General features: G+C 42.0%; 2 protein-coding genes across 3 annotated transcripts in view; one reads left to right on the top strand and one right to left on the bottom strand.

Annotated features, from left to right (window-relative positions):
- Positions 1-26,669, bottom strand: part of CHST7 (carbohydrate sulfotransferase 7) — a 520,876-nt gene that overhangs the window by 443,100 nt on the left and 51,107 nt on the right. Inside the window, exon 2 of one of the 2 annotated variants that reach the window (XM_052663799.1) lies at positions 1,101-1,170. The exons of the other annotated variant lie outside the window; for it this stretch is intronic. The gene's annotated coding sequence lies outside the window, so the exon portion shown is untranslated. Of the gene's footprint in view, positions 1-1,100; positions 1,171-26,669 lie in introns of those variants that run through there. 2 annotated transcript variants of the gene reach the window in all.
- The window catches only part of SLC9A7 (solute carrier family 9 member A7), a 167,505-nt gene that overhangs the window by 123,364 nt on the left and 17,472 nt on the right, over positions 1-26,669 (top strand). The window contains exons 11-14 of the mRNA XM_052663795.1: positions 2,150-2,261; positions 6,249-6,402; positions 16,012-16,071; positions 24,127-24,190. Of these exons, the coding sequence (XP_052519755.1) occupies positions 2,150-2,261; positions 6,249-6,402; positions 16,012-16,071; positions 24,127-24,190 (390 nt within the window). The remainder of the gene's footprint in view (positions 1-2,149; positions 2,262-6,248; positions 6,403-16,011; positions 16,072-24,126; positions 24,191-26,669) is intronic.

Genomic DNA, 26,669 nt, shown 5'->3' with positions numbered 1-26,669 from the left:
CCAACCATCTCATCCTCTGTCACCCTCTTTTCCTGTTGCCCTCAGTCTTTCTCAGCATCAGGGTTTTTTTTTTTTTTTCCAGTGAGTTGGCTCTTCACATCAAGTGGCCAAAGTATTGGAGCTTCAGCTTCAGCATCAGTCCTTCCAATGAATATTCAGGATGTTGTTTCTAGTTACCCTTTCTTCATTTTCTGTGTCAGATGGCCTTTCTGTTACACAGGTGGTTGGCAGGTGGTAGTTTGTTTTGTAAAGCATCCTTCCTAACAGATCTAAAAATCAGCAACCCATATCTGTCCCCCAAATTGTTTTTTCTCATTGGCACATGAATTCCAATCCAAGAGGTTAAGCTTCTGTGACCCTTGCTCTCAACTGCACGCAGGTACAGGCAGCCTGCATGTGGTGTGTGTGCTTTCACCCATGCCTCCCCATGGTGGAAAAGACCCCCCTTTTGTTTTTCAAAAATGGAAATGGAGAGGAATGGAAGATAAAATGGAGAAATGCTTGGTTCCTTGATTTAGTCCCATTGTGACAGCAGTTTTTTGGAAGAGAGACAGTTTGGGGTTGGCTCCTCTGAAGTGAGGAGATACATGAATGCCCAGCAGTGCATTGATAGATGAAGACTTTGCTCTCTTGGCCTCAGACCCTATTGTTTTCATTAAAGTGAACTCTTCTGGGCTTTGAAACTATAGCAGTTCAGCTCCAAACCCAGAGCAGGAGGCCACTATTGCTGCCTATTCCCTTTTGCCTTTTCTGAGGCCTCGTGCATATCCTTAGATTTTGGGATGCTGGTCCCCCAAAGAGGAGTGTTTTTCTTTTCTGAGCTTTTCACTTATTGTGGAGGAATAACTGATACTCACCAAGCAGCTAGAAAGAGAGACAGTGGCCTCATGCCATGCCAGACTCCTGCCTGTTAAGAGTAGTATCTGCTTCAACTGGGCTCATTTCCTAGGTTTACACACTCACCAGACAAAGAGCTAAAGATCTGGCAGATCAGTGTTTTTATTCTTAAGAAAGACCTTGCATGTCTCTGTGATTTGTATTCTTAGCATGGCATCCTGTGAGACATAGTGAAAGCGCTGTCCTTGTTTACAGTGGGGGCCTTGTTCAGCGGGGAGCCAGGGCCTCTGTGAATCCTGAAGGCCACTTCCGCTTGAGGACTCCTCTTCTCTCCTGTTAAAAACAAAACAAACACAACAGTAGCAAAAAGGAAAAGAGGGAGAGAGAGAGAGAGATAAAAGAAGCAGAGGAGAAGTTCGAATTATATCCTAGGGAAGGCAGAAGAGAGTCCCACCCTTGCTTCAGTCTGAAACAGCTGCAGCTCCGGCAGCTGGTGGTTGCTCTGCTGAAACGGAAGCTCGCTGTTCCTCTGGCTTGCACAGTGGTTTCCTGCTGTGAGCAGGGCAGTGTGCCTCTCTCTGTTGGGCTCTGTTCTAAACTCAGCAAGTGACGAATGACCAGTTTCCTTGAATTCTTTGGTTTGCACAGTGAGTTCCTCTTCCACACTCTACCTTTCCTCCATCTCTTACCTCCCCAAAGGCATGTTAGCCACTTTGGCAGAGAACTCTCCCCAGGCTGATCCTTGTGAGAAATATGAATGTGTATTCATTGTATAAATACTGTAAGCTTCCCCACCCCTTACTTGTAGGCTCTTCCTGGTCATACACACCCTGAATGTTTACCAAAGCTTACAACCTTACCCAGCAAACCTTCTGTTTATAGTTTGACACAGGTTAGTAATTTTTTTCTTCTGATGATTTTTTTTCCTCCCAGTAGAGTCCAAACACACTCTTTACTTCTCTTAACTCTGAACCCCAGCCATGGTACCTTAGCTTCTCTCTGGACTCATTTTTTTTAGATAGATCAAGAGACTTGGTCTGTATCAGTTTAATCAGATCAAAAAGTTACAACAGTGTGTTTAACAGGCCAGAAATTATCTCTGTGAGCAGGAGGTTGGGAAAATTGGCCAGTCGAATCCCACTTGCTGCTGAGACTTGTTTAGAGGCAAATGAGACAGCCTGCCTTCTCTGTGCAACTCTCCTGATCATAACAAGGTGTCACAGTGTTCCTGAAATTCTATGCCCAATCAGAGGTTGTGTGAAAATGCCATTTGGGAAACATGTTGAGCCCTTAACCTCCATCTGGTGGTCAGGTTGCCATCTTCTTGGGGAGAGCCGCCCACATCTACCCACTTTCCTTCTTCCTCAACTTGGGCAGAAGGCACAAGATTGGCTGGAATTTTCAACACATGATGATGTTTTCAGGTAAAAAAAAGGTCAATAAAGTGAGTTTTATTAAGCAGGCAGTGTAAGTATGATTAAAATGAAATCAATAAGGTTCATAAAAAGACAGAAATTCAAGTTTCTGGTTCTTTGGGATCCCCTGAAGTGCTGAGTAGACAGACAGACAGACATATTAAATAGAGCTGATATTGATTTTGTAAACCATACTACCAACATGTGAACATTTTCCTCTAAAATACTTGCATGTTTATCTCTATCATCCAAGGAGATATATACCTGGAGATATATATGTATTTAGAGTGCTTGATTGTTTTCTAGTAGGTGTTCATAACCCTTAATCTTCCAGAAGGGCTTCAGACCTATAATTAGAAGGAAAATAAGTCTTCAGTGATGAAGAGTACAGGCCAAATTATTTGACACCTCCCAGCTTCAGTGTCCTCTCCTAATGAAATTGAAATAATCAATTGAGATCCCTCCTAGCTCTAACTTTCTAAGAAATAAAATACACTCACATTAGCAAGATGAATCCCAGACTGGAAGATAAGAGCCATGATAGTTCTGCTTGACTTACACTGTCTCCCAGATGCCCCCTGTTCAGTATAAAGCTGAGAAAAGTGGAGAAGCCACTGAAAGGACAAAGGACAATAAAGAAATATGTGAAGGAAAAGAAAAGAGAGAACAATTGGCATGAGCAGATGGTTCAGTGAGAGTGGAAAACATCCGATTTTATAGACAAGACTCAAGTAAGAGCATCCCTGCAGAGCAGAGGGAGAAGATAGTGGGTTAAAAGGCCACTGTGACCCTTAGAGGTACCTCTGTCTGGGAAGGGGGAGGGGATGTACAAGAGGGACAGCAAGCAAGTGGCAGCCCTTTACTGCCACACAGTAGTTCTTGGAGGCCTCAGAGAGTCATACTAAAATCATATCATTAGGCACTGCTCAGCAAAGCAATTGTGTTGTCTTGTACTCCCTTGCATCTCCATTTAAGTACACAGCCAGCCCTAAAGATTTCCTTTCACTCTGACACACGTTTGTTGGGCATTCCCTTCATAAAAGCCATGCTTCTAGGTTGTGGAGGATATAGAAACCAGCCTTCTTCAGGGAGCTCACAGTCCACTGAGGGGAGACACTATATAAAAGCTAACTGTCTCCCAAGAGAGGGTGGTGAATTGCACAAAAGAGATGTGACATAAATGTGGGGAAAATCAGGGCCCAGGGCCATCATCATCCAGGGGGTAGCCTTCCAACTGGGCTTGGATTCAGTGGCATTTCAGGAGGCAGAAGGTCAAAAGGGCAGGAAAGCATTGCTGTGTGTGGCCTTTTTAGGGAAGAGTCCCTTGGACTGCAAGGAGATCCAACCAGTCCATTCTGAAGGAGATCAGCCCTGGGATTTCTTTGGAAGGAATGATGCTAAAGCTGAAACTCCAGTATTTTGGTCACCTCATGCGAAGAGTTGACTCATTGGAAAAGACTTTGGTGCTGGGAGGGATTGGGGGCAGGAGGAGAAGGGGACGACCGAGGATGAGATGGCTGGATGGCATCACTGACTTGATGGACGTGAGTCTGAGTGAACTCTGGGTGTTGGTGATGGACAGGGAGGCCTGGCGTGCTGCGATTCATGGGGTCGCAAAGAGTCAGACATGACTGAGCTGAACTGAACTGAATGGTCTGGTTTAAACATGAGACACACAGGCTAATGCAGAACGCGGGTGAGGTTGGAAAGGGAAATTTCATGTGAATTGGTGCAAACCTTCAAGTTGCATGTGAATCACCTATTGGGCTGGTTAAAACTGATTTCTAGGCCCTACCACCAGAGAGTGATCTGAGGGAATGGAGTGGGCCCCAATAATTTGCAGCTCTAATGTTTTCTCAGCTGTTGCTGCTGCTGATGGTGGTTTGAGGACCACACTTTGAGAATCATTGCTGGAGTCTAGACCACAGAGAAGCCCCAGTGCCATGCCAAAGAGTTGGGCTTTTATTCAAGAGCATCTAGGAAACATTAGAGGCTTCTCAGGAGGGCAAGACAGAGCAGAGCCTCCATACATATGAGAAAATGCCAGTGGAAAAGAGGAAGATGAATTGGAGATAACTTGGTCACCTAGATAAAGTGTGTTCATCATCTTCTGTGTTAAAAGACTGAGAGATACACAGTACTGTTTAAAGATATCTGCTATCAAAACTATCAAAATTATTTTCCTCAAGGCTATGAAAGAAATACCTGAGGTTCCACTTTCATATTGCTTACATTGTTTACCTAATAAAAAAAAAATGGAGCACACATTATCACTCTCTGACCCTCAGGTTTTCTTCTTTGAGATAGCATCCATTTAAAGGTTGAAATATTAAGCAATGTCATAGCTGGCTGTAGGATGATCTAGATGTGTGTCAGTATTTCAATAGGATAAATTAATAGAGTACATCAACCTTGCTCTGTTTTTTAATATAACTTTTATTAAGTTGCTCCAGTGAATTGCAGTGAAGTTCTCAGATGAATGAAATCATGAAATTGTTGGGAAAAGTGGAAAAATATACAAATAAATATAGTGAGTATAACTTTTCATTCTCATACGATACAGGCAGTCTTACCCATGGTGAATAGGAATTTACGCTGTGTACTGTGCTTAGTCGCTCAGTCATGTCTGACTCTTTGTGACCCCATGGACCCCGCCAGGCTCCTCTATCTATGGGGATTCTCCAGGCAAGAATACTGGAGTGTGTTGCCATGCCCTCCTCCAGGGGATCTTCCCAACTGAGGGATGGAATCCAGGTCTTCCACATTACAAGTGGGTTATTTACCATCTGAGCCACCAGGGAAGCCCAAGAATACTGGAGTGGGTAGCCTATCACTTCTCCAGTGGATCTTCCCAGCCCAGGAATTGAACTGGGGTCTCCTGCATTGCAGGTGGATTCTTTACCAGCTGAGCTACTAGGGAAGCTCTTATAATAGGGTACTTATATATTATACTTATTATATTTTTAGTTTTTATCAATAAAATTTTGTGGAAATTTGTTTTTTTTCTCTTTTATGTACATACCTAATATCCTTGATTTTTCCTCTTGGCCCACAAAGCCTAAAATATTTAGTATCTGACCCTTTATAGAAGAAGTCTTCATCTCCTGATATAGATCAGGTTATATTCTTACTTCTCTGCCTGGCTTTGCTAAGGAAATGCTGTTTTGTACATTTCACATATTCATACCTACCCTGTATCTTAAGTTTATAACGACTGTATAGCACTTGTGTAGTGCTTGAATCACAGACTTGGAAAGCTTATATTATTATTTATATTTCTTTTTATTTCATGTTACTAGCAAGGGAATTCTTTCAGTAATGAAAGAGTGTTATTATTCTAAGGGGCTTCCCTGGTGACTCAGTGGTAAAGAACCTGCCTGCCAATGCAGGAGATGGGTTCCTGGAGAAGGAAATGGCAACCCACTCCATATTCTTGCCTGGGAAATCCCATGGACAGAGGAGCCTGGCAGGCTACAGTTCATGGGGTCACAAAGTGTAGGACATGACTGAGCAACAAAACAACAATCAAGGCCATATGCACTTTTGGTTTGATGGGCAGTTGTATGTTTCTACTTTTTCTGATGAGTAGACTTTGGTGCTTGAGTTTCTTGCTGATTGCCAAATACTAGCATCAGTGTGATTCCATGGGTATGGGATAAGCTTCACAGGTACTCTCAGCAGATCTATAAAAGTTGTTTATTTAGCCACACACCAAGTTAGATCCCAAACTATGGGGTATTCACATATGGGATTCTCACAATGTGCTGTACAAAACAGGGCGGTGTTTTTCTTATTGCCTTTGGGCATTTTGCAAAAGAAGTCTTCAAATAGGAGGAAATTGTTGAAATTCCTTTAAGATTCTTTCTGTAGAAAACAACTTGACTCTTGAAGCATAAGCAGATACAATTTATTAGACTTGTGTGGCTAAGCAGTGGGTCTGGGGACAAATTGTTATTTATCCTTATGACAAGAGAGTTTCCTCTTTCATCCCCACAGGCCTCAGGGGAGCAATGGCATTTGCACTGGCCATCCGAGACACAGCATCCTACGCACGCCAGATGATGTTCACGACCACTCTCCTCATCGTCTTCTTCACTGTCTGGATCATTGGTGGAGGCACGACGCCCATGTTGTCATGGCTTAATATAAGGTTGGTTTGAAACAAGGCCAGTTTTGTGTCTAACTATGTCACTATTCCCATGCAGAGGCTGCTACATAGAGCTTAGCACATGGAAGCCTTTTATATATATTTTTTAGTTTTGTTTGGGGAAGGATTAACATTTTTTAAAAATTAATAAAAATTCAGAGTATTGAATTTTCCATGAAAAAAAAATCATTAAAATGTTTGTGGGTACAAAAGCAGAGTAAGAAACACCTGGACCTTGCTAATGCTGAGACATTAAGGCGAGAATTCAAAAAGTCTTAAAGCTACAGGACAGGGAATAGACATAGCTGCTAACAGTGTCTGGCATTTCATACTCCTCTGAAATCAAATCTACGGGCTTGAAAAATAAGCTCATCAGCTGGAAGTAAGGAGAAGCAATTAGAGTTTTGTTTTAGGAGGAAACTATGCTGCGCTTCTTCTTGCTTGCATGCACAGAAGAGGTGACATTTCCTGCATCACCCTCATTTCTTGCATCACCCTCATTTCTTGCAGCCTCATGGACATCCCCTGCCTGTGGTTTTGTTAGCTGTGTCAGGATGGAGGAGCACTGACCCAAGTTTAAGTTTTTTTTAAGAGCATTTGAATTCCAAGCTGTGCTTGTGAGCTGGTCCAGCATCTTACAGTAAAGAGGACATTGAAATGGGTTGAGAGACTTATACACTAACTCTGGCCCTGGTTTAAGACAAGTTCCTCATGCCTTTGGGCCTCCATATGTCTTCATGTTAAACGAAAGCGTGCTGTCAGCTTTTCTCCAGGTCCCTCTAGCTCTGAGTGTGCACTCTACGTCATTGGAGGTGCCCTCACCACCTGCCTCAGTTTCAGATCTGCAGAGGGTAAACATGCTGGGGATGAGAAGACTCTGGTGGCACATAGGTATGAAGAATTCTCTGAAAATCCACAAGATGGCAATGTTTTTTTCTTTTTTTCCTTTCTCTGCTGGCTGCTGGTTTGTGTGGAGCTGACAGCTGCGGAGCACACCTAGTTTGGAGAAGAAAGAACCAACAAGGATCTTGCAGTGATCCTTGGGGTCAGGGAGAAAACGGGTTTGAAAGAATAGTCTTTCCCCTCTGGAACTTTTATATTGGTGGGAGGCAGGGGTTGCTGGGCATGGCCACCATTGGTTGTCACCAGGAGTTGTTGGTGCTGGCTGCACCATTTCTGAGCTACCGTGTCTTAGCCTCAGATCTGGGTGGGTCTGCAGAACCTGGGTGGACTTATCAGTAAGAGTCTTCTAATAGCTAAAACTTGTGCTGCAGCTGTGTTTTGAGATGCTAACACTTACATTAAGTTCCTCATAGCATTCCTATAAGGGAGCTAATACTATTATGTTCATTTTAGAGCTGAGGAAACTGAGACATAGAGCAGTAACTTGCCCAAGGTCACAACGCTGTAAGTGAACAAGCTGGGATTTCAACCCTGGCATGCTCTTCACTACTGTACTATACTGCCCAAAAGACTTGCTGTGTTAGTGACTGTTTTTGTGTTGGAAAATCTGGGATGATTAAAATTTCAGTTTCTTTGTATGAATCTCAAGAGTCACATGAAGGAAAATAGTTCATCTATGGAAATAGAAATCTGAAGAAGAAAACGTACAAATTTTTGGCTTTAAACTTGAGACATAAGATGGTACCATCTCTGTTCTGTGTAGCAAAATAAGAGCAAAAAAGGTTTACCCTGCACACAGTTGAGAATCTGTATTTGGTGACCTCTCTGTGATTACTTCCTGCTCCAGTTTACCTTGTCACCCAGTAGATGCCCTGGATGCTCAGAGCCAGGTTAAATCGCATTTTTCAGGCTATTTCATAAGTTCCTTTTCTGATGACCCCACCTATCATTATCCAATGAGAGTAGAGAGTTGACTTTTGACATTTTGCCCATTCTCAAACCCACTTCAAAAAGTGGGTCATTGAAATAGTCCTGCCCAGAGCTGAGAGCATGGGTCTCTTTCCCTGATGCACACAAGCTGTATATGTACACATATAATAATTGGATTGTTGTGTAAATATTACAGCGATATATATAAATTAGCACTTAAAAATAACAGCTCCTACACGGTAAAAGGTCACAAAATGACTGTGAATATGAAAGATCCAATTTTTCTACATCCTTGCCAGCATTTGGTATTGATACGTTTTATTTTACCTGCTCTAATAGGTATGTGGGGATACCTCATTGTGGTCTTAATTTGCATTTCTCATGGCTAATGATGTTGAATATCTATGGTGAAATATCTGTTCAAGTTTTTTGTCTGTCTTCTAGTTGTATTGTTTGTTTTTTATTGAGTTTTGCATTTGTTCTAGAAACTAGTCTGTTTTCAGATGTGTGTTTTGTGAATATTTTCTACTCTGTAGCTTGTCTTTTAATCCTTTTAAAAGTCTGTCATAGAGCAAAACTTTAAATTTTGATGAGATGCAAGTTATCTTTTTTAAAATGCATCATGCTTTTGGTGTTAACGCCTAAGAACTCTTCATCAAGCACTAGTCCCAAAGATTTTCTTCTATGTTCTCTTCAAAAAGACTTTTTAGTTTTATGCTTTACATTTAAATCTGTGATCCATTTTGACTTAATTTTTAATATTAGACATGAGGTTCAGGTTGAAGTTTTATTTTGTCTGTGGCTATCCAGTTGTTCCGGGGTTCACTGGTGGCTGAGCTGGTAAAGAATTTGCCTGCAGTGTGAGAGACCTGGGTTCAATCCCTGGGTCAGGAGGGTCCCCTGGAGAAGGGAATGGCTACCCACTCCAGTATTCTGGCCTGGAGGATAGTCCATGGGGTTGCAAAGAGTCAGACATGACTGAACTTTTTTTTTCACTTTCATCCAGCTGTTCCAGCATAATTTGTTAGAAAGACTATCCTTACTCCATCGAATTGTTTTTGCTCCTTTGCCAGAAATCAGTTGGTGGTATGCATGAGAGTCTGTTTCTCTTTGCCCTGTTGATTTATATGTGTGTACCTCCAGCAGCACCATACTGTTTTGATAACTATGGTTATATGTTCAACTTGAGCATCAGGTAGAGTGGGTCCTCCCACTTTATCCTTATTTTTCAAAATTATCATAGCTCTTCTAGTTTCTTTCCATATATATTTTAGAATGAGCTTGTCCATATCCTAAAAAAAATTGTGCTGGGGTTTTCAAAGAAATTGTGTTAAACCTGATTTATCAGTTTGAGGAGAATTGACATCTTTACCTTGTTGAGTCTTCAAATCCATGAACATGGCATGTTTCTCTGTTTATTTAGATCTTCTTTGATTTCTTTTATCAATATTTTATAGTTTTCATTACACAATGTGCACATTTTGTTAGATTTACTTCTAAGTATTTCTTCTTCTTTTTGAGCTATTTTAAATGTTATTCTATCTTCAATTTCAGTTTCCTTGTGTTCATTGCCAAGATATAGAAATATAGTTGGTTTTTGTGGGTTGATCTTATATCCTGCCACCTTGCCAAATGTTGAATTTTATCAAATGCTTTTTCTATACTAGTTCATATCATTATATTTTGTTGTTGTTTAGCCTGTTAATATGGTAATTACATTGATTAATTTTAAAATTTCCAACCAGCATTGCTTCTTTAAAACGAGTCTTGCTTGTATAATGTTTTACATATTACTGAATTCTACTAGCTAATATTTTGTTAAGGATTTTTGTGTCTATGTTCATGAGGGATACTGGTCTGCAGTTTTCTGTTCTTGTATTGCCTTTGTCCGATTTGGTATCAGGCTAATCTCACCTCACAAAATGAGTTGGGGCAATTTTCTGAGTCTTCTGTTTTCTGGAATAGGTTGTGTAGAATTGGTGTTATTAATAATTCTTCTTGAAAGTTTTATGAAATTCTCCGGTGAAACCATCTGGTCCTTTAGTCTTCTTTTCCAGGAGTTTTGTTACATAAATTATGAAGCCAATATCTTTAATAGCTATAGGGATATTAAGATTATCTATTTCATATTGGTGAGTTGTGATAGTTTGTGAAATTGGTCCATCTCATCTAATTGTCATGTTTGTATTGTTCATAGCCTAACCGTATTGTTGTTTTGGTGTCTGTGAGATCTATAGCGATATCCCATGTTTCATTCATGATATTGGTAATTTGTATCTTCTCTGTATCTTTCAGTCTTGCTAGGGTTTTGTCAATTTTAATGATTCTTTTAAAGAACTAGCTTTTTACTTAATTGATTTTCTGTATTGTTTTTCTGTTTTCAATTTCATTGATTTCTGCTTCTATCTTTATTCGTTCCTTCTTTCTATCCAACTCTACCCAGACAGTGTAATGCAGCAAATTGTGCCATGGGTAAACAATACATATGGTGTCAGTTCATTACATTTTTCCAGATGTGTATAAATAGTGATTGTGTAGGAGACAGAAACTGACATTTACAGTGATTACATCAAAACAAAGTCCCCCAGACATAAGGTAATGAGACTGACTGGTTTTTCTGGCTTGTGGCTTATGGTGTTAATGACCACGAATCATTTATGTGAAGCAGGTTCTTATTCTAAAATAATTCAGAAATCCCCTGAAGTTCAGGGTGGTGTTTTGAGCTCTATGACCTCAGTGAAATCAATACCAAGTTGTTTCTTACTTCCCCAGGCTGTTGACAGAACCCTGATAAGGTACTTAGTGGCTTCTCAGAAGTTCAGAAGCCCAGGGTAGGACGTGGAGTTAACAATGACTTTTAACAAAGCTAGTGGAGGTGATGGAATTCCAGTTGAGCTATTTCAAATCCTGAAAGATGATGCTGTGAAAGTGCTGCACTCAATATGCCAGCACATTTGGAAAACTCAGCAGGGGCCACAGGACTGGAAAAGGTCAGTTTTCATCCCAATCCCAAAGAAAGGCAATGCCAAAAAATGCTCAAACTACCGTACCATTGCACTCATCTCACACACTAGTAAAGTAATGCTCAAAATTCTCCAAGCCAGGCTTCAGCAATACGTGAACCGTGAACTTCCAGATGTTCAAGCTGGTTTTAGAAAAGGGAGAGGAACCAGAGATCAAATTGCCAACATCCGATGGATCATCGAAAAAGCAAGAGAGTTCCAGAAAAACATCTATTTCTGCTTTATTGACTATGCCAAGCCTTTGACTGTGTGGATCACAATAAACTGTGGAGAATTCTGAAAGAGATGGGAATACCAGACCACCTGACCTGCCTCTTGAGAAACCTGTATGCAGGTCAGGAAGCAACAGTTAGCACTGGACATGGAACAACAGACTGGTTCCAAATAGGAAAAGGAGTATGTCAAGGCTGTATATTGTCACCCTGCTTATTTAACTTATATGCAGAGTACATCATGAGAAACACTGGGCTGGAAGAAACACAAGCTGGAATCAAGATTGCTGGAAAAAATATCAATAACCTCAGATATGCAGATGACACCACCCTTATGGCAGAAAGTGAAGAGGAACTCAAAAGCCTCTTGATGAAAGTGAAAGAGGAGAGTGAAAAAGTTGGCTTAAAGCTCAACATTCAGAAAACAAAGATCATGGCATCTGGTCCCATCATTTCATGGGAAATAGATGGGGAAACAGTGGAAACAGTGTCAGACTTTATTTTTGGGGGCTCCAAAATCACTGTAGATGGTGACTGCAGCCATGAAATGAAAAGACGCTTACTCCTTGGAAGGAAAGTTACGACCAACCTAGATAGCATATTCAAACGCAGAGATATTACTTTGTCAATAAAGGTCCGTCTCTTCAAGGCTATGGTTTTTCCAGTGGTCATGTATGGATGTGAGAGTTGGACTTTGAAGAAAGCTGAGCGCTGAAGAATTGATGCTTTTGAACTGTGGTGTTGAAGAAGACGCTTGAGAGTCCCTTGGACTGCGAGGAGATCCAACCAGTCCATTCTGAAGGAGATAAGCCCTGGGATTTCTTTGGAAGGAATGATGCTAAAGCTGAAGCTCCAGTACTTTGGCCACCTCATGCAAAGAGTTGACTCATTGGAAAAGACTCTGATGATGGGAGGGATTGAGGGCAGGAGGAGAAAGAGACGACAGAGGATGAGATGGCTGGATGGCATCACCGACTCAATGGATCTGAGTTTGAGTGAACTCCGGGAGTTGGTGATGGACAGGGAGGCCTGGTATGCTGCGATTCTTGGGGTCTCAAAGAGTCGGTAATGACTGAGTGATTGAACTGAACTGAACTGAATTTCTAGTCTGTGTATAATATAAAATGAATATAACCACAAATCCAGAACCAGGTCACTGCCTTCCAGAAATCCAACTTGTGTTTTTAAATTAGAATTTTATGATTGTTATTTTATTTTATTTTTATTTTAGACCAGTTTTAAAAATTGAAATATTGTTAATCTATCATGTGTTAGTTTCAAGTTCTTTTACATCATAGTTTGTTATAAGATACTGAATATAGTTCCCTGTACTATTCAGTAGGACCTTGTTGTTTATCTATTTTATATATAGTAGTGTGTATGTTAATCCCAAACTCCTATCCTCCCACCCCCACTGTCCCCTTTGGTAACCATAAGTTTGTTTTCTATGTCTGTGAGTCTGTTTCTGTTCTGTAAATAAGTTCACTTATATCATTTTTTGAAATTCCACATATAAGTGGTATTATATGTTTGTCTGACTTCTCTTAATATGATAATCTCTATGTCCATCCATGTTGCCACAAATGGTATTTTTCATTCTTTTTTATGGCTGAGTAATATTTTCATGTGTGTGTGTGTGTGTGTGTGAGAGAGAGAGAGAGAGAGAGAGAGAGAGAGAGAGATCTTCTTTATCCATTCCTCTGTTGATGGACATTTAGGTCGCTTCCTTGTCTTGGCTATTGTAAATAGTGCTGTGTGAACACTGAGGTGCATGTATCTTTTCAAATTAGAGTTTTCTCTGAATATATGCCCAGGAGTGGGATTGCTGGATTATATGGTAGTTTTATTTTTAGCTTTTAAGGAACCTCCATACTGTTTTCCATAGTGGCTGCACCAATTAATATTCCCACCAACACTGTAGGAAAAGAAAGTGAAGTTGGTCAGTTGTGTCTGACTCTTTGCGACCCTATGGACTGAAGCCTACCAGGCTTCTCCGTCCATGGGATTTTCCAGGCAAGTGTACTGGAGTGGGTTGCCATGCCCTTCTCCAGGGAATCTTCCCAACCCAGGGATTGAACCCAGGTCTCCTGCATTGCAGGCAAATGCTTTTTACCCTCTGAGCCACCACACTGTAGGAGAGTGGTGGCATTCATTCTCTAGCATTCATTGTTTGTAGACTTTTTAATGATGGCCATTCTGACCAATGCGAGGTGATACTTCATTGTAGTTTTGATTTGCACTTTTCTAATAATTAGTGATATTGAGCATGTATTTGCTATTTTAAAACATGATGACAAAATTCCCAAATTGCTTTCTGGTAGTAAACTACTACATGGGGGCTTCCCTAATGGATCAGCTGTAAAGATTCTGCCTGCAATGCAGGAGACACAGGAAACTCAGGTTCAATCCCTGGATTGGGAAGATCCCCTGAAGGAGGAAATGGCAACCCACTCCAGTATTCTTGCCTGGAAAATCCTATGGAAAGAGGAGCCTGGTGAGTACAGTCCATGGGGTCACAAAGAGTTGGACACAACTGAGCAATAAACTGTGTAATATTTTTTTTTAGTCTCTTGAGCAAGTGTTGTTATTCACAAAGGTGTAATTTTGGCAACTTCAAAAAACTATCAGATGAGCAGATTCAGCAGATGAACCTTGTGTATGTCCTGAGCACATTTTGGTGACATGGTGGCCATCCTCTTGGAAGGCCCAGCTTCAAGTGACACGCCCATAAAGTGGTGGTGGTGATGGGGGGATCAGTGACATACACCCAGGCAGCCAAATGAACAGGAAAACCTTCATACCCCAGAGTGCAGCAATACAGTCATTCAAGGACAAGTAAGGACACTCTGCTAGGTATAATCCTGTCACACTGAGAGTTTAAGATAAAGCTCTGTGTAAGATAATTTAAGGAATAAAGGCAAGGAGAAGCTCTGAGCTCTTTATGTAATATCCTTTGCAACTGGATATTTTAAAAGAATTTAAAGATGCCACCTTCTAGCCTGTAAGTTGTAGCACTGTGGCTCTGGGTCTAACAGCCTCAGTTGTAATCTTGGTTCCACTGTTTTCTACCTTTGTGACCTTGGGCAACTTCGTAACCTCTCTGACTCTCAGTTTCCTCACCAGGTAATGGGGATGACAATGTTATGAACATAAAATGTGATACTAAATCAACGTGATAAAGAGTTCTCCCATTAAATGTACCATCTGGCATATGGAAAACATTTAGTATATTTTAGCTATAATATTATCATTAGTAATCATAGCATTAGAACTGCTGCTAGTACTGTTACTAGTGCATTTTGCATTAATGGAATCCAGCTTGCTTTTCTGAAATTTGTTATAGCTTTTTAATACTATAGTAATATATAAAGTCTGATTTAAGTCACATTCCCAACATGTGCCTAATTAAAAGTACCACCTTAAGATGCATCATGTTCTCACTTGTATATTTCAGTGTATATTAGTAGCATGAGAATTTGGGCACTCTCTAGCACAATGTCTCTCAACCTTTTTTTCATCACTGCTCCTCTGAGGAGCCTTTAAAGATGTTCTTTTTATCTATCTCTTCCATTGATTTTTTTTTTTTACTACAACAGATCTATATATCTGTTTATGTACTATGGAACTTTAGAGGGCTGTAAACCACTGTAATATCTAAAAAAATTTTGTCCCTAAATAACAGATTTTCATGCCCTTGGAGGCTGTATCACCCCCCATTGAGGATGCAAGATTTAGTGCAGAGGTTCTCACCTTTGGGCATTTTTGCCCTCTCAGGGGACATTTGGCAATGTCTGGAGACATTTCTGGTTGCTTCAGTTGGAGGAAGGTGCTACTGGTGGTATCTTGCAGGTAAAAGCCAGGGCCCAAAATGTCAGTAGTACTGAGATTGTGAAATCCTGCTCATTAAAATTATGGTAAAATTCTAATGTATTCTGAATAACCCAGCAATTATTGAGGGAGGTGAAAATGGACTGTGTCAACTCTTAAGGCCATAAGATAAAGAAAATAGCAGAAGTTGGGTTCTTGACCTTTAGGTTGAACCCACGGATAATGTGATTACTTGTAGGAAAAAAGGCCATTTCATTTTCCGTTGTTGTTGTTTTCAGTAATTTTGTGTCCTTTGCTCTTCCTGTCAAATATGTGTAAAAGTGTGTATAAACACTTCAAATATATGTCATTAGCTTTCTGTTTTCTAGTTTTTGTATGGATGTGTCTTGCATTGTGAAACAGATGAATTTGTGAAAAGTAGTTTGAAGTCATTTTCTGAGTTGTGTTTTTTCCCCTGATTTCATTATATTTTGAGAGGCTTGTCTTCATTCCTAATCAATCCTCATTTGACCTGGCTTCTAACATTGTTGCTTTCTATGTAAATTTAGCACCCTCTCTGGGTTTCAGAGAATGGGGACAATTTATGAGAGGGTACAAATTTAGGTGTAAAGTAAGATGGCCTGGTCTTTGATGGATGTGGTCCAGGTCACGTGCCTAGAGCCCCTGGCTCCCCTGTGGTCCCTGTCACACTCATGTTCCCTTCTTCTGCTGCCCAGAGTTGGCATCGAGGAGCCCTCCGAAGAGGACCAGAACGAACACCGCTGGCAGTACTTCAGGTGACACAAGGGCTTCCTCAGAAGCAAATTAACCAGGCCTGGCTTTTTTTCCCCCTCTCTCTAACCTGAGATGTTTCTCTTTATGCTATTTGTCTCTTTCTTTCTTCCTGTGGGCACGAGTCCCTTGCCCCTTAAGGGGCAAGAGGTCTGGTCAAGTCTAATCGTTCTTCTGCCCTTCTCTGAGTTGATTGATGTGTCGGTGTTCCTGACAGTCTGTCCCCTTCCTCCCCATTTTGTATAGTTTTTGTCAGCACCAAGGCCAGAGTTGATTGAGTAGCTGCTTGACAGCTGAGCTTTGTGTTAAGAGTAGCCCATTTTCAGAGCCACAAACACTTTCCGCACAAAATCCTGCTTGTGATCTAGTAAACAAACCTTTTAAGTCATAAAGAGTACTCGAATTTTGTATTTCAGCCATGACTGGGATATGGTTTACATTTAAGCACTGATGCCATTTTAGTTTTGAAGTATGGATTTTTTTTAAAAAAACAGAAGATCGTGAAAGACTTTTCTAATGCAATTTGTTTCTCAGTGACCAAATTTATGACAGATTATGCTTAAGGGTGGTGATATTGGGCAATCAGAGTAAAGACTTTAATATTTCTTCTTTCTTTATCGACCTTTTACTGGCATTCTTTCTTCCTGATCTGATTCTGGGTGCCGGTAGATAAAGCAAATGCAAAATAGACTTGAAGCCTGTTCTTCTGGTGAAAGTGTTTTACTCTCTGAGGACAGTGGTGAAAGCAACAGTACCTGTCATGGGGCATGAATTTGGGAACATTGCCAGGCCCCAGATGTAAACTGTTAATGACATGTATACAATTAATTGAAGCATTTGAGATCTCTGGATTCACATTTTTTTCCTAAAATACACACACAAAGATGTTCATATTAGAGACCTGACTGTAGGTACCAGTTAAGTTTCAGAGGAAACCCTTTTCTTTGAAATATCCAACCTTCAAGGAGGAAGGCCCTTCCAGCAAAGTACAAGTTACTATGCTTGGAACATGAGAGAGTTCAGATTCTGATCAGTTGTTTAAGATTTGATATGAATGCATGTGTCTCATATTCCCCAAATTTATTTAGGACCCCAGCCATTCAAATTTAAAAAAAACCCATCTATTGATTAAAGTAGAATGCTTCTAAAATTTCGGAGATTTTGTGGCATTTTATGTGGTGGTTAATCAGAATGTACATATATCAAAAGGGAAATGATTCATATCCTATATTTATTCATTCTGGAATGAGCACATCAGTGTGATTGCTTTTTTTCTCATTTGGTATGGGATTACCACATTTGTCTCATTCTTAATGAAAATAAGGATAATTCAGTTCATTCTGGAAAGAAAGACTGTTGTATGTGGTCAGATGAACTCAACCCTGATGTATCGGGACTGCTAAAATATGATGTAATAAACCAGCACAAAAGTTTTAGATTTATACAGTGGCCTAGATCAAAAGCATTATAATAGGTAAGGAGGGAAATGTATATCATGGACAGTTGCCTGAAACTAGGAATTTCAGAAAGTTAGAGAACCCCAAGTCTTCTGAGGCATTATACTTGAAATAATGTACCTGATCTTTCTTGCTACTCAGCACACCACCACACGCCCTGTCCCAAGGGTGAGGCCCTTTGTAGGGATCTAGTATCATCCTGGGGGATTGGTCCAAGGATCCCTCAAGCCTGCCAGAAAAGTAATCATTCAATTGTCCTGAAGTAAACAGCCTTGAATGGGGAAAGAGCAGAACTCCATCTGTGTCACAAGGCTCCTGGTCTGTTTTCTTCTGGCATTTAAAACCCAGTAGTAAACCTTTCTCCTGTTTAGCACTTAAATCAGTAGCAGGGACCTCTGAGACCCTCCAATGGGCCCTCCTGCATTTCTCTGTCTGTAGGAGGGCCCTGGCCCGTCTTTGGAGGCTCTGTGTGGTCAGGAGTAGGGCTGCATGTCAGGCAGGTAGTTGGTAGAAAATGGCTACAGCAAGGATCAGAGCTTCCATGGAGGGAGGAAAGAACAGGAAACGGGGGTGCTGGGTAGGACTCTGCTCAGAACTGTAGGTTTCCAGGGGACATGCACAACGAGATCTGAAGATTAACCACATGTTTCAATAACATAAAATTTTTCTCCTGCCCTTCATTTTTAAGAGAAGAAGCTCAACGAAAGATTGGAGGATTTATCTGGGGGAAAAAACATGTAATTGCTAGACTCTGTACCTACCTATTTACCTATTTTAGCACCTTACGTCCATGAATCTTTACAATTTGTTGTTTTTAGACCCTGGACTAATATGAGATCCTGAATCATCATTATTAGTAAGTTAGATTAAATCAGAGAGACAGAAATATTACTCGTGTATCAATATTTGTAAAACATTTTCACCAAAAATATAATTAAATGTTTGTTTTAAATTGTGGAAAATTTTAAATCTGCAAAAAAGCTGATAGAGCAATAAATATCCAAGTTCTAACCTGAATACACCAATTGTTAACATTCTGTCATTTTCTTCTTTCTCTCTCTCTCTCTCAGCCATTTCAGAGTGCTTCAGAGTACAGTATAGACATCATGACTTTCTGGCCCTAAAATACTTCAGCATGTGTCCCTTAGGAACCTAATCTTCTCATGATCACAATACTTTTAGTAACCCAAATTTTATACACACATGTAGGCTCCAGGATCCAATCAAAGTTTCCTTTGGCTGTCATCTCTTTTTTTGTTATCTTTTTTTAAAAATTTCAGGCCCATGGTGGCTCTGTGCCCTCTTCCTCTGACTGACTTGGTTGTCATCTCTTTAGTCCTTTAATCGAGGATAATCCTACTCTCCTCCTTTTGATTGCTTATGACATTGAGGTTTTGTTTTATTTTTTAAGGATTTCCAGGATTGCATTCAGTTCAGTTCAATTCAGTCACTCAGTCATGTCCGATTCTTTGCGACCCATGAACCGCAGCACACCAGGCCTCCCTGTCCATTACCAACTCCTGGAGTCCACCCAAACCCATGTCCATCGAGTCAGTGATGCTATCCAACCAGCTTATCCTCTATTGTCCCCTTCTCCTCCTGCCCTCAATATTTCCCAGCATCAGGGTCTTTTCCAGTGAGTCAACTCTTCGCATCAGGTGGCCAGATATCAGTCCTTCCAATGAACACCCAGGACTGATCTCCTTTAGGATGGACTGGTTGGATCTCCTTGCAGTCCAAGGGACTCTCAAGAGTCTTCTCCAACACCACAGTTCAAAAGCATCAATTCTGCTCTCAGCTTTCTTTATAGTCCAAATCTCACATCGATACATGACCACTGGAAAAACCATAGCCTTGACTAGACGGACCTTTGTTGACAAAGTAATGTCTCTGCTTTTTAATATGCTATCTAGGTTGGTCATAACTTTCCTTCCAAGGAGTAAGCGTCTTTTCATTTCATGGCTGTAATCACCATCTGCAGTGATTTTGGAGCCCCCAAAAATAAAGTCTGACACTGTTTCCACTGTTTCCCCATCTATTTCCCATGAAGTGATGGGACCAGATGCCATGATCTTAGATTTCTGAATGTTGAGCTTTAAGCCAACTTTTTCACTCTCTTCTTTCACTTTCATCAAGAGGCTTTTTAGTTCCTCTTCCCTTTCTGCCATAAGGGTGGTGTCATCTGCATATCTGAGGTTATTGATATTTCTCCTGGCAGACTTGATTCCAGCTTGTGCTTCTTTCAGCCCAGCGTTTCTCATGATGTACTCTGCATATAAGTTAAATAAGCAGGGTGACAGTATACAGCCTTGATGTACTCCTTTTCCTATTTGGAACCAGTCTGTTGTTCCATGTCCAGTGCTAACTGTTGCTTCCTGACCTGCATACAGGTTTCTCAAGAGGCAGGTCAGGTGGTCTGGTATTCCCATCTCTTTCAGAATTTTCCACAGTTTACTGTGATGCACACAGTCAAAGGCTTTGGCATAGTCAATAAAGCAGAAATAGATGTTTTTCTGGATCTCTCTTGCTTTTTCCATGATCCAGTGGATGTTGGGAATTTGATCTCTGGTTCCTCTGCCTTTTCAAAAACCAGCTTGAACATTTGAAAGTTCACGGTTCACGTATTGCTGAAGCCTGGCTTGGAGAATTTTGAGCATCACTTTACTAGCGTATGAGATGAATGCAATTGTGTGGTAGTTTGAGCTTTCTTTGGCATTGCCTTTCTTTGGGATTTCCAGTCCTGTAGCCACTGCTGCTCTACAATCTGGAATTTTCGGATTTGTTTTCCTCTTGACTAGAGATAGAGAATCATTTGAGTTTTGGCCAAAAATAAGGTAAAAGAAAGTTATGCATTTCTTGTTGCATCATATCAGGTGGTGCATCTTGTCCAGCTGTCCCTCATTATTAGTGATGTTAAATTTGACCACTTTAGACCCCAGGTCTTGCCACTTGTAAAAGCACTGTTTTCCCTTTGTAACTAAACAAGTAACCTGTAGAGACTTCCCTGGTGGTCCAGAGATTAAGACTCTGCCTTTCAATGCAGGGGACATGGGTTTGATTCCTGGTTGGGGAACTAAGATCCCACATGCCCCGGAGCAGCTGAAGCAGTGTGCTCTACAGCCCAGTACACCACAACTAGAGAAGCCTGCAGGTCACCACTAAGACCTGACGCAGCCAAATAAATATTTTTTTTAAAGAAAGCCTTTAACATCATATGAATAGTCAGAGTGCCAACAGGCTTTTACCCACTGGTAAAATTATACTCTGATGACCTTTGCTTGAAGCAATTATTACCCTGTGAGTGAAAAACTGGTAATTTTCTAATCCTGTTATTCTTTTCATATTTTTGAGGATTATCTATAGAGAAGAACTTTCAGAGAGTTTCAGTGTTCTTTTCTATGCTGGTGAAGTGAGATATCTCTCCAATGTCTGAGTAATCAGTTCAAGCAAATTTTTATTTAATATATGTGGGACTACAGAGTTGTGTCTCTGCAGGATCCCAGCAAGAATCTCAGGTGTTATTATTGAGGTGGCAGAAGGTAACAGACAGTTGTCATTTTTTCTGTAGAGGAAACAGTGATGCTAGAGAGACATGGCCAGAATTAGTATTGGCTTGGCCAAAAAGTTCGTTCAGGTTTTTCAAAACGCAAGCAAACTTTTTGGCCAACCCAGTACTTATTAGACTGCACTAATTCATTAGCCACTCACCACATGTGTCTGTTTGAATTTAAATTGCAATTAATTAGCATGAAATAAAAGTTAAAATGTAGTTCCTCAGTCCTATTGGTCACATTTCAACTGCACAATGGCCACATGTGGCCAGTGGCCTCCATATTGGACAGTGTATATCTAGAAGACCACCATCATTGCAAAAAGTTCTACTGGATGATGTGCATCTAGAATAACTCTCAAGTTCCCCCAAGCAAAAATGTCAAGCCAGTTTGAGATAAGGTTAGGATGGACCTAATTTTGTGAATTTATCAGTGTTTTCCAATGTTTTATGCTCCACTGTTTGAATTCTGGCCTGGCCATGTGGGCATAGGCTAAATAGATGAGTTCCTCTTACATTGCCCGGACTTGAATGAAAATAGTCCAAACCTAGTCTTTATAAGCGGGCTTTCCTGGTGGCTCAGATGGTAAAGAATCTTCCTGTAATGCAGAAGACCAGGGTTTGATCACTGGGTCAGGAAGATCCCCTGGAGGATGGCACAGCAACCCCCTCCAGTATTCTTGCCTAGAGAATTCCATGAACAGAGGAGCCTGGTGGGCTACGATTCATGGGATTGTAAAGAGTTGGACACAACTGAGCGACTAACACTAGTCTTTATAAGCAGTTCTTGTTAAACAGAATTTATTTTCGTTCTCTTCTCCTAGAAGAGGTTAGTGGAAAGAATCGAGGGGGCTAGATTTCATCTGGCAGCTTTTATTATGCGTGGCTTTGTTTTCTTCATCGTAGGACAAGGCACACTTAAGACTTTTCTCATACCCAGAGGCTTCCTATTTCATCTCGGCTGATAAAATCCATTTGTTTTATCTTTACCGGTGTGGAAGCCAATTACAAAGGCTAATGCACATTTTTCAGAATTCGTGACCAAGAAAGGAGAGACGATCTGGGTGGATCTGAACTGCTGATGCTCCTGCCTCCACAATAGCCTGTCCATGGTTAGGCAGAGGGCTGCTGTGTCACTGGGCATGGGTAACCCATGCTCTGCCCCTCTCTGAGTCTTTACTAGGAAACTCATCTAAGTAAATGAGTCTGCCATGAAGTGGCTCCATTCACTGACAGAATCCGCAGAACAAGGCCTAATATTGGACTTTCAGCTGTTGATCTTACAGATGCTAACACCATTTAGAGGACTTTTCTCTATGAAACGTTCATTAAGAGACCCTCAAAACCGGTGAGAGTTAAAGATCAACAGCTAGGCATTCAGTGTGACCTCTCCTCTGGTACGTCAGACCCTTCAGGCACACTGAGGCTCTCTCGTGTGACCTCTGTGGGTAGCTAGCCCTGGTGCCTCGGAATTGGATGAATTTCACATCCAAAAGTCTCAAAGGTTTGATGCTCAAAAGTCCCTGGCTAATGTCCAACTGTGAGGCCAAGCCTCCGGGCCTCAGAAAGCAGCCTGTAGACACAACAGAGTCCATTTAACTCACTACCGAAAGCCCATCAAACTTCAGGTCCCTGGGGAGGAAATCTGGTGCCAGGTACATTACAGGTTTTAACTAAGTGCTCAGAATAAGATCTGGCATTGTAGGCACTCAGTAAATATGTGCTGAATACATGAATTCATCTTGTAGTTTTTAAACTTTGCCTTCAGCAAAATATGGGGTAACTGTTCCCTTTCCTTCTGTACCTCCCTGCCTCCATCTGGGGGCACAAACCTTGGCTTAGTGCTCAGCAAGCCTGGAATAAGTCAGGGTAGAGGTTGCATTTGAGAAAGGGGTACAGATGTTGTCTTCTATTCCTTCTTTGCATTACTCTCGTTTCTCAAGATCTATCCTGGACATCACAGGTGGAGAAGCGGGAGGGAGAGGAGAGAAATTAAGGCACACATGAGGCTTTGCATATCCACTGTCTGTTCATCGCAGTCAGCGCCCTGGTTCCAGACTACAAATAAAACCCCTGGTCAGGGCCATTTGGCAGCTCTCTTCAAACTCCGGTCAGATGTGCTGAAAGCTGTGTTTCTTGTTTTCTTTTTATGATACCAGCCATTCTTTGCAATTCCTCCTCCAGGGGATCCTCCAGACCCAGGGATCAAACCCACGTCTCCTGCGTCTCCTGCATTGCCAGGCGATTCTTTACCTGAGCCACCTGGGGAAGCCCCTGGAGGAGGAAATCGCAACCCACTCCAGTATTCTTGCCTGGGAAATCCCATGGACAGAGGAGCCTGGTGGGTTACAGTCTGTGGGGTCGCAAAGAGTCGGACACGACTTAGTGATTAAGCACACGTTCTTTGCAGTACTGGAGGGAGAAGTGAACTCCAGTTCTGTTTCCTGGATTCCAGGACTGTTTCCTGGCATCTTTGTTTTCTCCTCCGTTGCCCCCATATTATCAATGTCATCAGTACTACTGTTCCCTGCCTTAAAATGAGGAAGTTTCAGGGATAAAGAATCAACAGATGCATAGAGCAATAGTTGGTATGTTGCTGCTAAGACAACGACCCTAGTGCTTTCATGGAATTCGTTATTAGCAGATTTTGCCACCTTGCTTTTTCTTTCTGTCTTCAGTTATTGATTTCAAATTGTGAGTTCTCAGGTCAGGTGGAAGGGAGGAAGCAGCAGACAGGAAGAGGCAGGACCCACCTTTGGCTACCTAGGACCGTCTGGTGCAGAAAGGCAGGCAGACAGTTTCCTGCTTGTACCGTTCCCCAGAGGCCTTGCTTAAGGTGTTAGCATACAGATTGATTACCCAGCCTACCCCTGGGTGGTACAACTGCTTTCTCATAACTTTCTGCACGACAGCCTTCCCCTTCTTTTAGCTAACCACTCCTTCCACCTTGGGCAGGTGGTCAGCCTCTTAGCTGCTTTCAACCGGCCTGGCTGCCATGGTCCAAGCTAACACTATGTTTTTCTCTCCCTGTCTTTCTCCCTGATGACTTACAGAGTTGGTGTCGACCCAGACCAAGACCCACCACCCAACAACAACAGCTTCCAAGTCTTACAAGGGGTAAGTCACAAAAGATGCTTCTTTGTGGGAAGGTGTTATTAAAAATAGCTAGAATTTATTTGAGCATTTACTACATGCCAAGCAGTTTACATGGATTCCCTCATTGTGATCTTGAGAACAACTTTATGAAGTAGGAACTGTTATGCCCAGTTTACAGATTAGAAGTTGAAATTGAGAGTCAAAGTGTGTCTCTGTGATCAGACAATTTGAAAATTGATCAGCCAGGATTTGACTCGAGTCCCTGTTCTCAAACAACTTATTAAGGGGCCAAAATGAGCATTTAACCTGACTCTCCCCTTCCAAAAATGGATACATGGATACATTGGCAATTGGCTCATGGTAGCTTGTTCTGGGAAGGAGAAGGATGGGATCAATTTTCCAGCCCAGAGAGCATGAGTCAGAAAGAAGGGATGCTGGGTGATAGCTGGCCCTCCTGCTTCTCCATGGTCTGGCAGCTTCCATGGTCCCATAGTAGCAGAGCAGCAGTCCTCAGCCCCATAGGCCGTGAGGGCAAGAGCCCTGTGTCTCATCTCATGTGATAGCAGGGAAGAGTTCCTGCTGCTGCAGAGAATCCTGATGGAGACGGTGCTGGGGGATGGGGGAGAGGCATAGGCTAGCCATTGGTTTTGCCATCGGCTCTAGTTACTCTGGCAGCATCATGAGGTGCTCCAAATGTGAGGAAGTGGACAACGATTTCTCATCCATAGGTGTTGTCTAGGTCAGGAATTTGCAAGGGGCATAGTGGGGACAGCATGCCTGTGCTCCATGAAAAAAGCTGGGGTCAGTCAACAGCTGGGGACTAGAATCTTCCAAAGGCTCATTCACTCTTGTGTCTGGTACCTGGGCTGGAAGACACAGACTAGGACTGGTGAGCAGGATGCCTGTGAATGCCTGTGATGGCTTCTCCTTGGCCTCAGGGTGTGGGACTTCTTACCTGATGGCTCTGGCTTCCAAAAGCCCATGTCCCAGCAAGTGAGGTGGAAGCTTTCTGGCCTTTTGTGGCCTAACCTTGGGAGTCATACAACATCACTTCCAGGACTTTCTCTTGGTTATGAGTTGCTCAGGCCAGCCCAGATTCAGCGGGAAGAGATAGAGACCATCTCCTCTGGACGGAATAAGCATCAGCGAAGCAGCAGCCATGTTTTAAAGCTGGAGGAAACTACCCAGCAACACTGCCCCCCTGCCTTTCATTGGACACTTTGGAAGAGTACCCTGTGGTTAAAGGTCCCATGGGACATGGAAGTGTGTGCTTTTTGGATATGGGAGTGAGAACTCATGGTTCGAAATTCCAGAGGCCAAGTCAATAGCAGCAGGCACCTGGGTGGTTTCAGATGCAAGAGAGGCAGTGTGTCTGGGGGTGCATGCTCAGCGAAGCAGAGGCAGAGTGTCACCCCTGTTGTAGGCCTGGTGGGGTGATTCTGCCTCCAGGTTTTGCCCCTTTCTCAGGCCAGCATTTCCTGGGCAGGCATGGTGGGGGAAAGGGAAGTTATGATAGGAGCAGAAATTTGCTTCCAAAATGTTTCTCTTTGGCCTGGGGAATGAAGAACTATTTTGTTCAGTGTTGAATACCCAGTGCTGAGCACAGTGCCTGGCCCATGGGGGCCTTGATTGGTATTTGATGGGAAGATGGGGGAGCAAGAGTGGCACAGGGTGTGGGAAGCTCCATTGACCATGTGCATATATCATCTGCAAAGCCATATCAAGTGTTTGTTTTCCCTCCAGTCAGCTTTGAATCACACTCATCATTGCAGTTAATCCTAAATCGAGTTTGCATGTCTTAGGTTCCCTAGGATCTTCTAAATAACTCCAGCAACCACGTCAGATTTTAACAAGTCTCACAAAATGTGGTGCTGTGTTGGGCCCAGGGATGCCACCACAGCTTTCTCTGAGGTCTTTCTCTGTGAGGGTGGTCACAGCCTGATAGGCCATTCTTCGGTTGAGGCCCCATAAGGGACCTCTGAAAGTTCTAGGCATTTTGGGATGAACTTTCAGTGAGCTTCATTGGAGATTTGGTGCCCACTTTAATGGTGCTCCAGAAGACCTTTGCGACTATATTAGAATCAGCCATTGTGCCACTTGGGAATATGTGGTTTCAATGAGAAGTTCCTTTGGAAAAGTTGCTATTTGACTAGAGCTGTAAGTCCCTGGTGGTTCAGATGGTAAAGAATCTCCCTGCAATGCAGGAGATTGGGGTTCAATACCCTTGGTCAGGAAGATCCCCTGGAGGAGGGCATGGTGACCCACTCCAATTTTCTTGTCTGGGAGATCCCATGGACAGAGGAGCCTGGCAGGTTACAGTCCATAGGGTCACAAAGAGTTGGACACAACTGAGCAACTAATGCTTTCACTTTCACTTTAAGGACTTTAGAAAGTAGGAGTTCAGGAACTGTGCCTCTTGCAGCTAACTTAGAATCTAACAGTTTGGGTATCTCCAAACTTGGATCTGAGGAAAGCTGGGTGAAATCCGTAATGGACATCC

The sequence above is a fragment of the Budorcas taxicolor genome, chromosome X (genome assembly GCF_023091745.1).
Source record: "Budorcas taxicolor isolate Tak-1 chromosome X, Takin1.1, whole genome shotgun sequence".
Taxonomy (NCBI): Eukaryota; Metazoa; Chordata; class Mammalia; order Artiodactyla; family Bovidae; genus Budorcas; species Budorcas taxicolor.
This window is presented reverse-complemented; position numbering and strand designations above follow the sequence as displayed.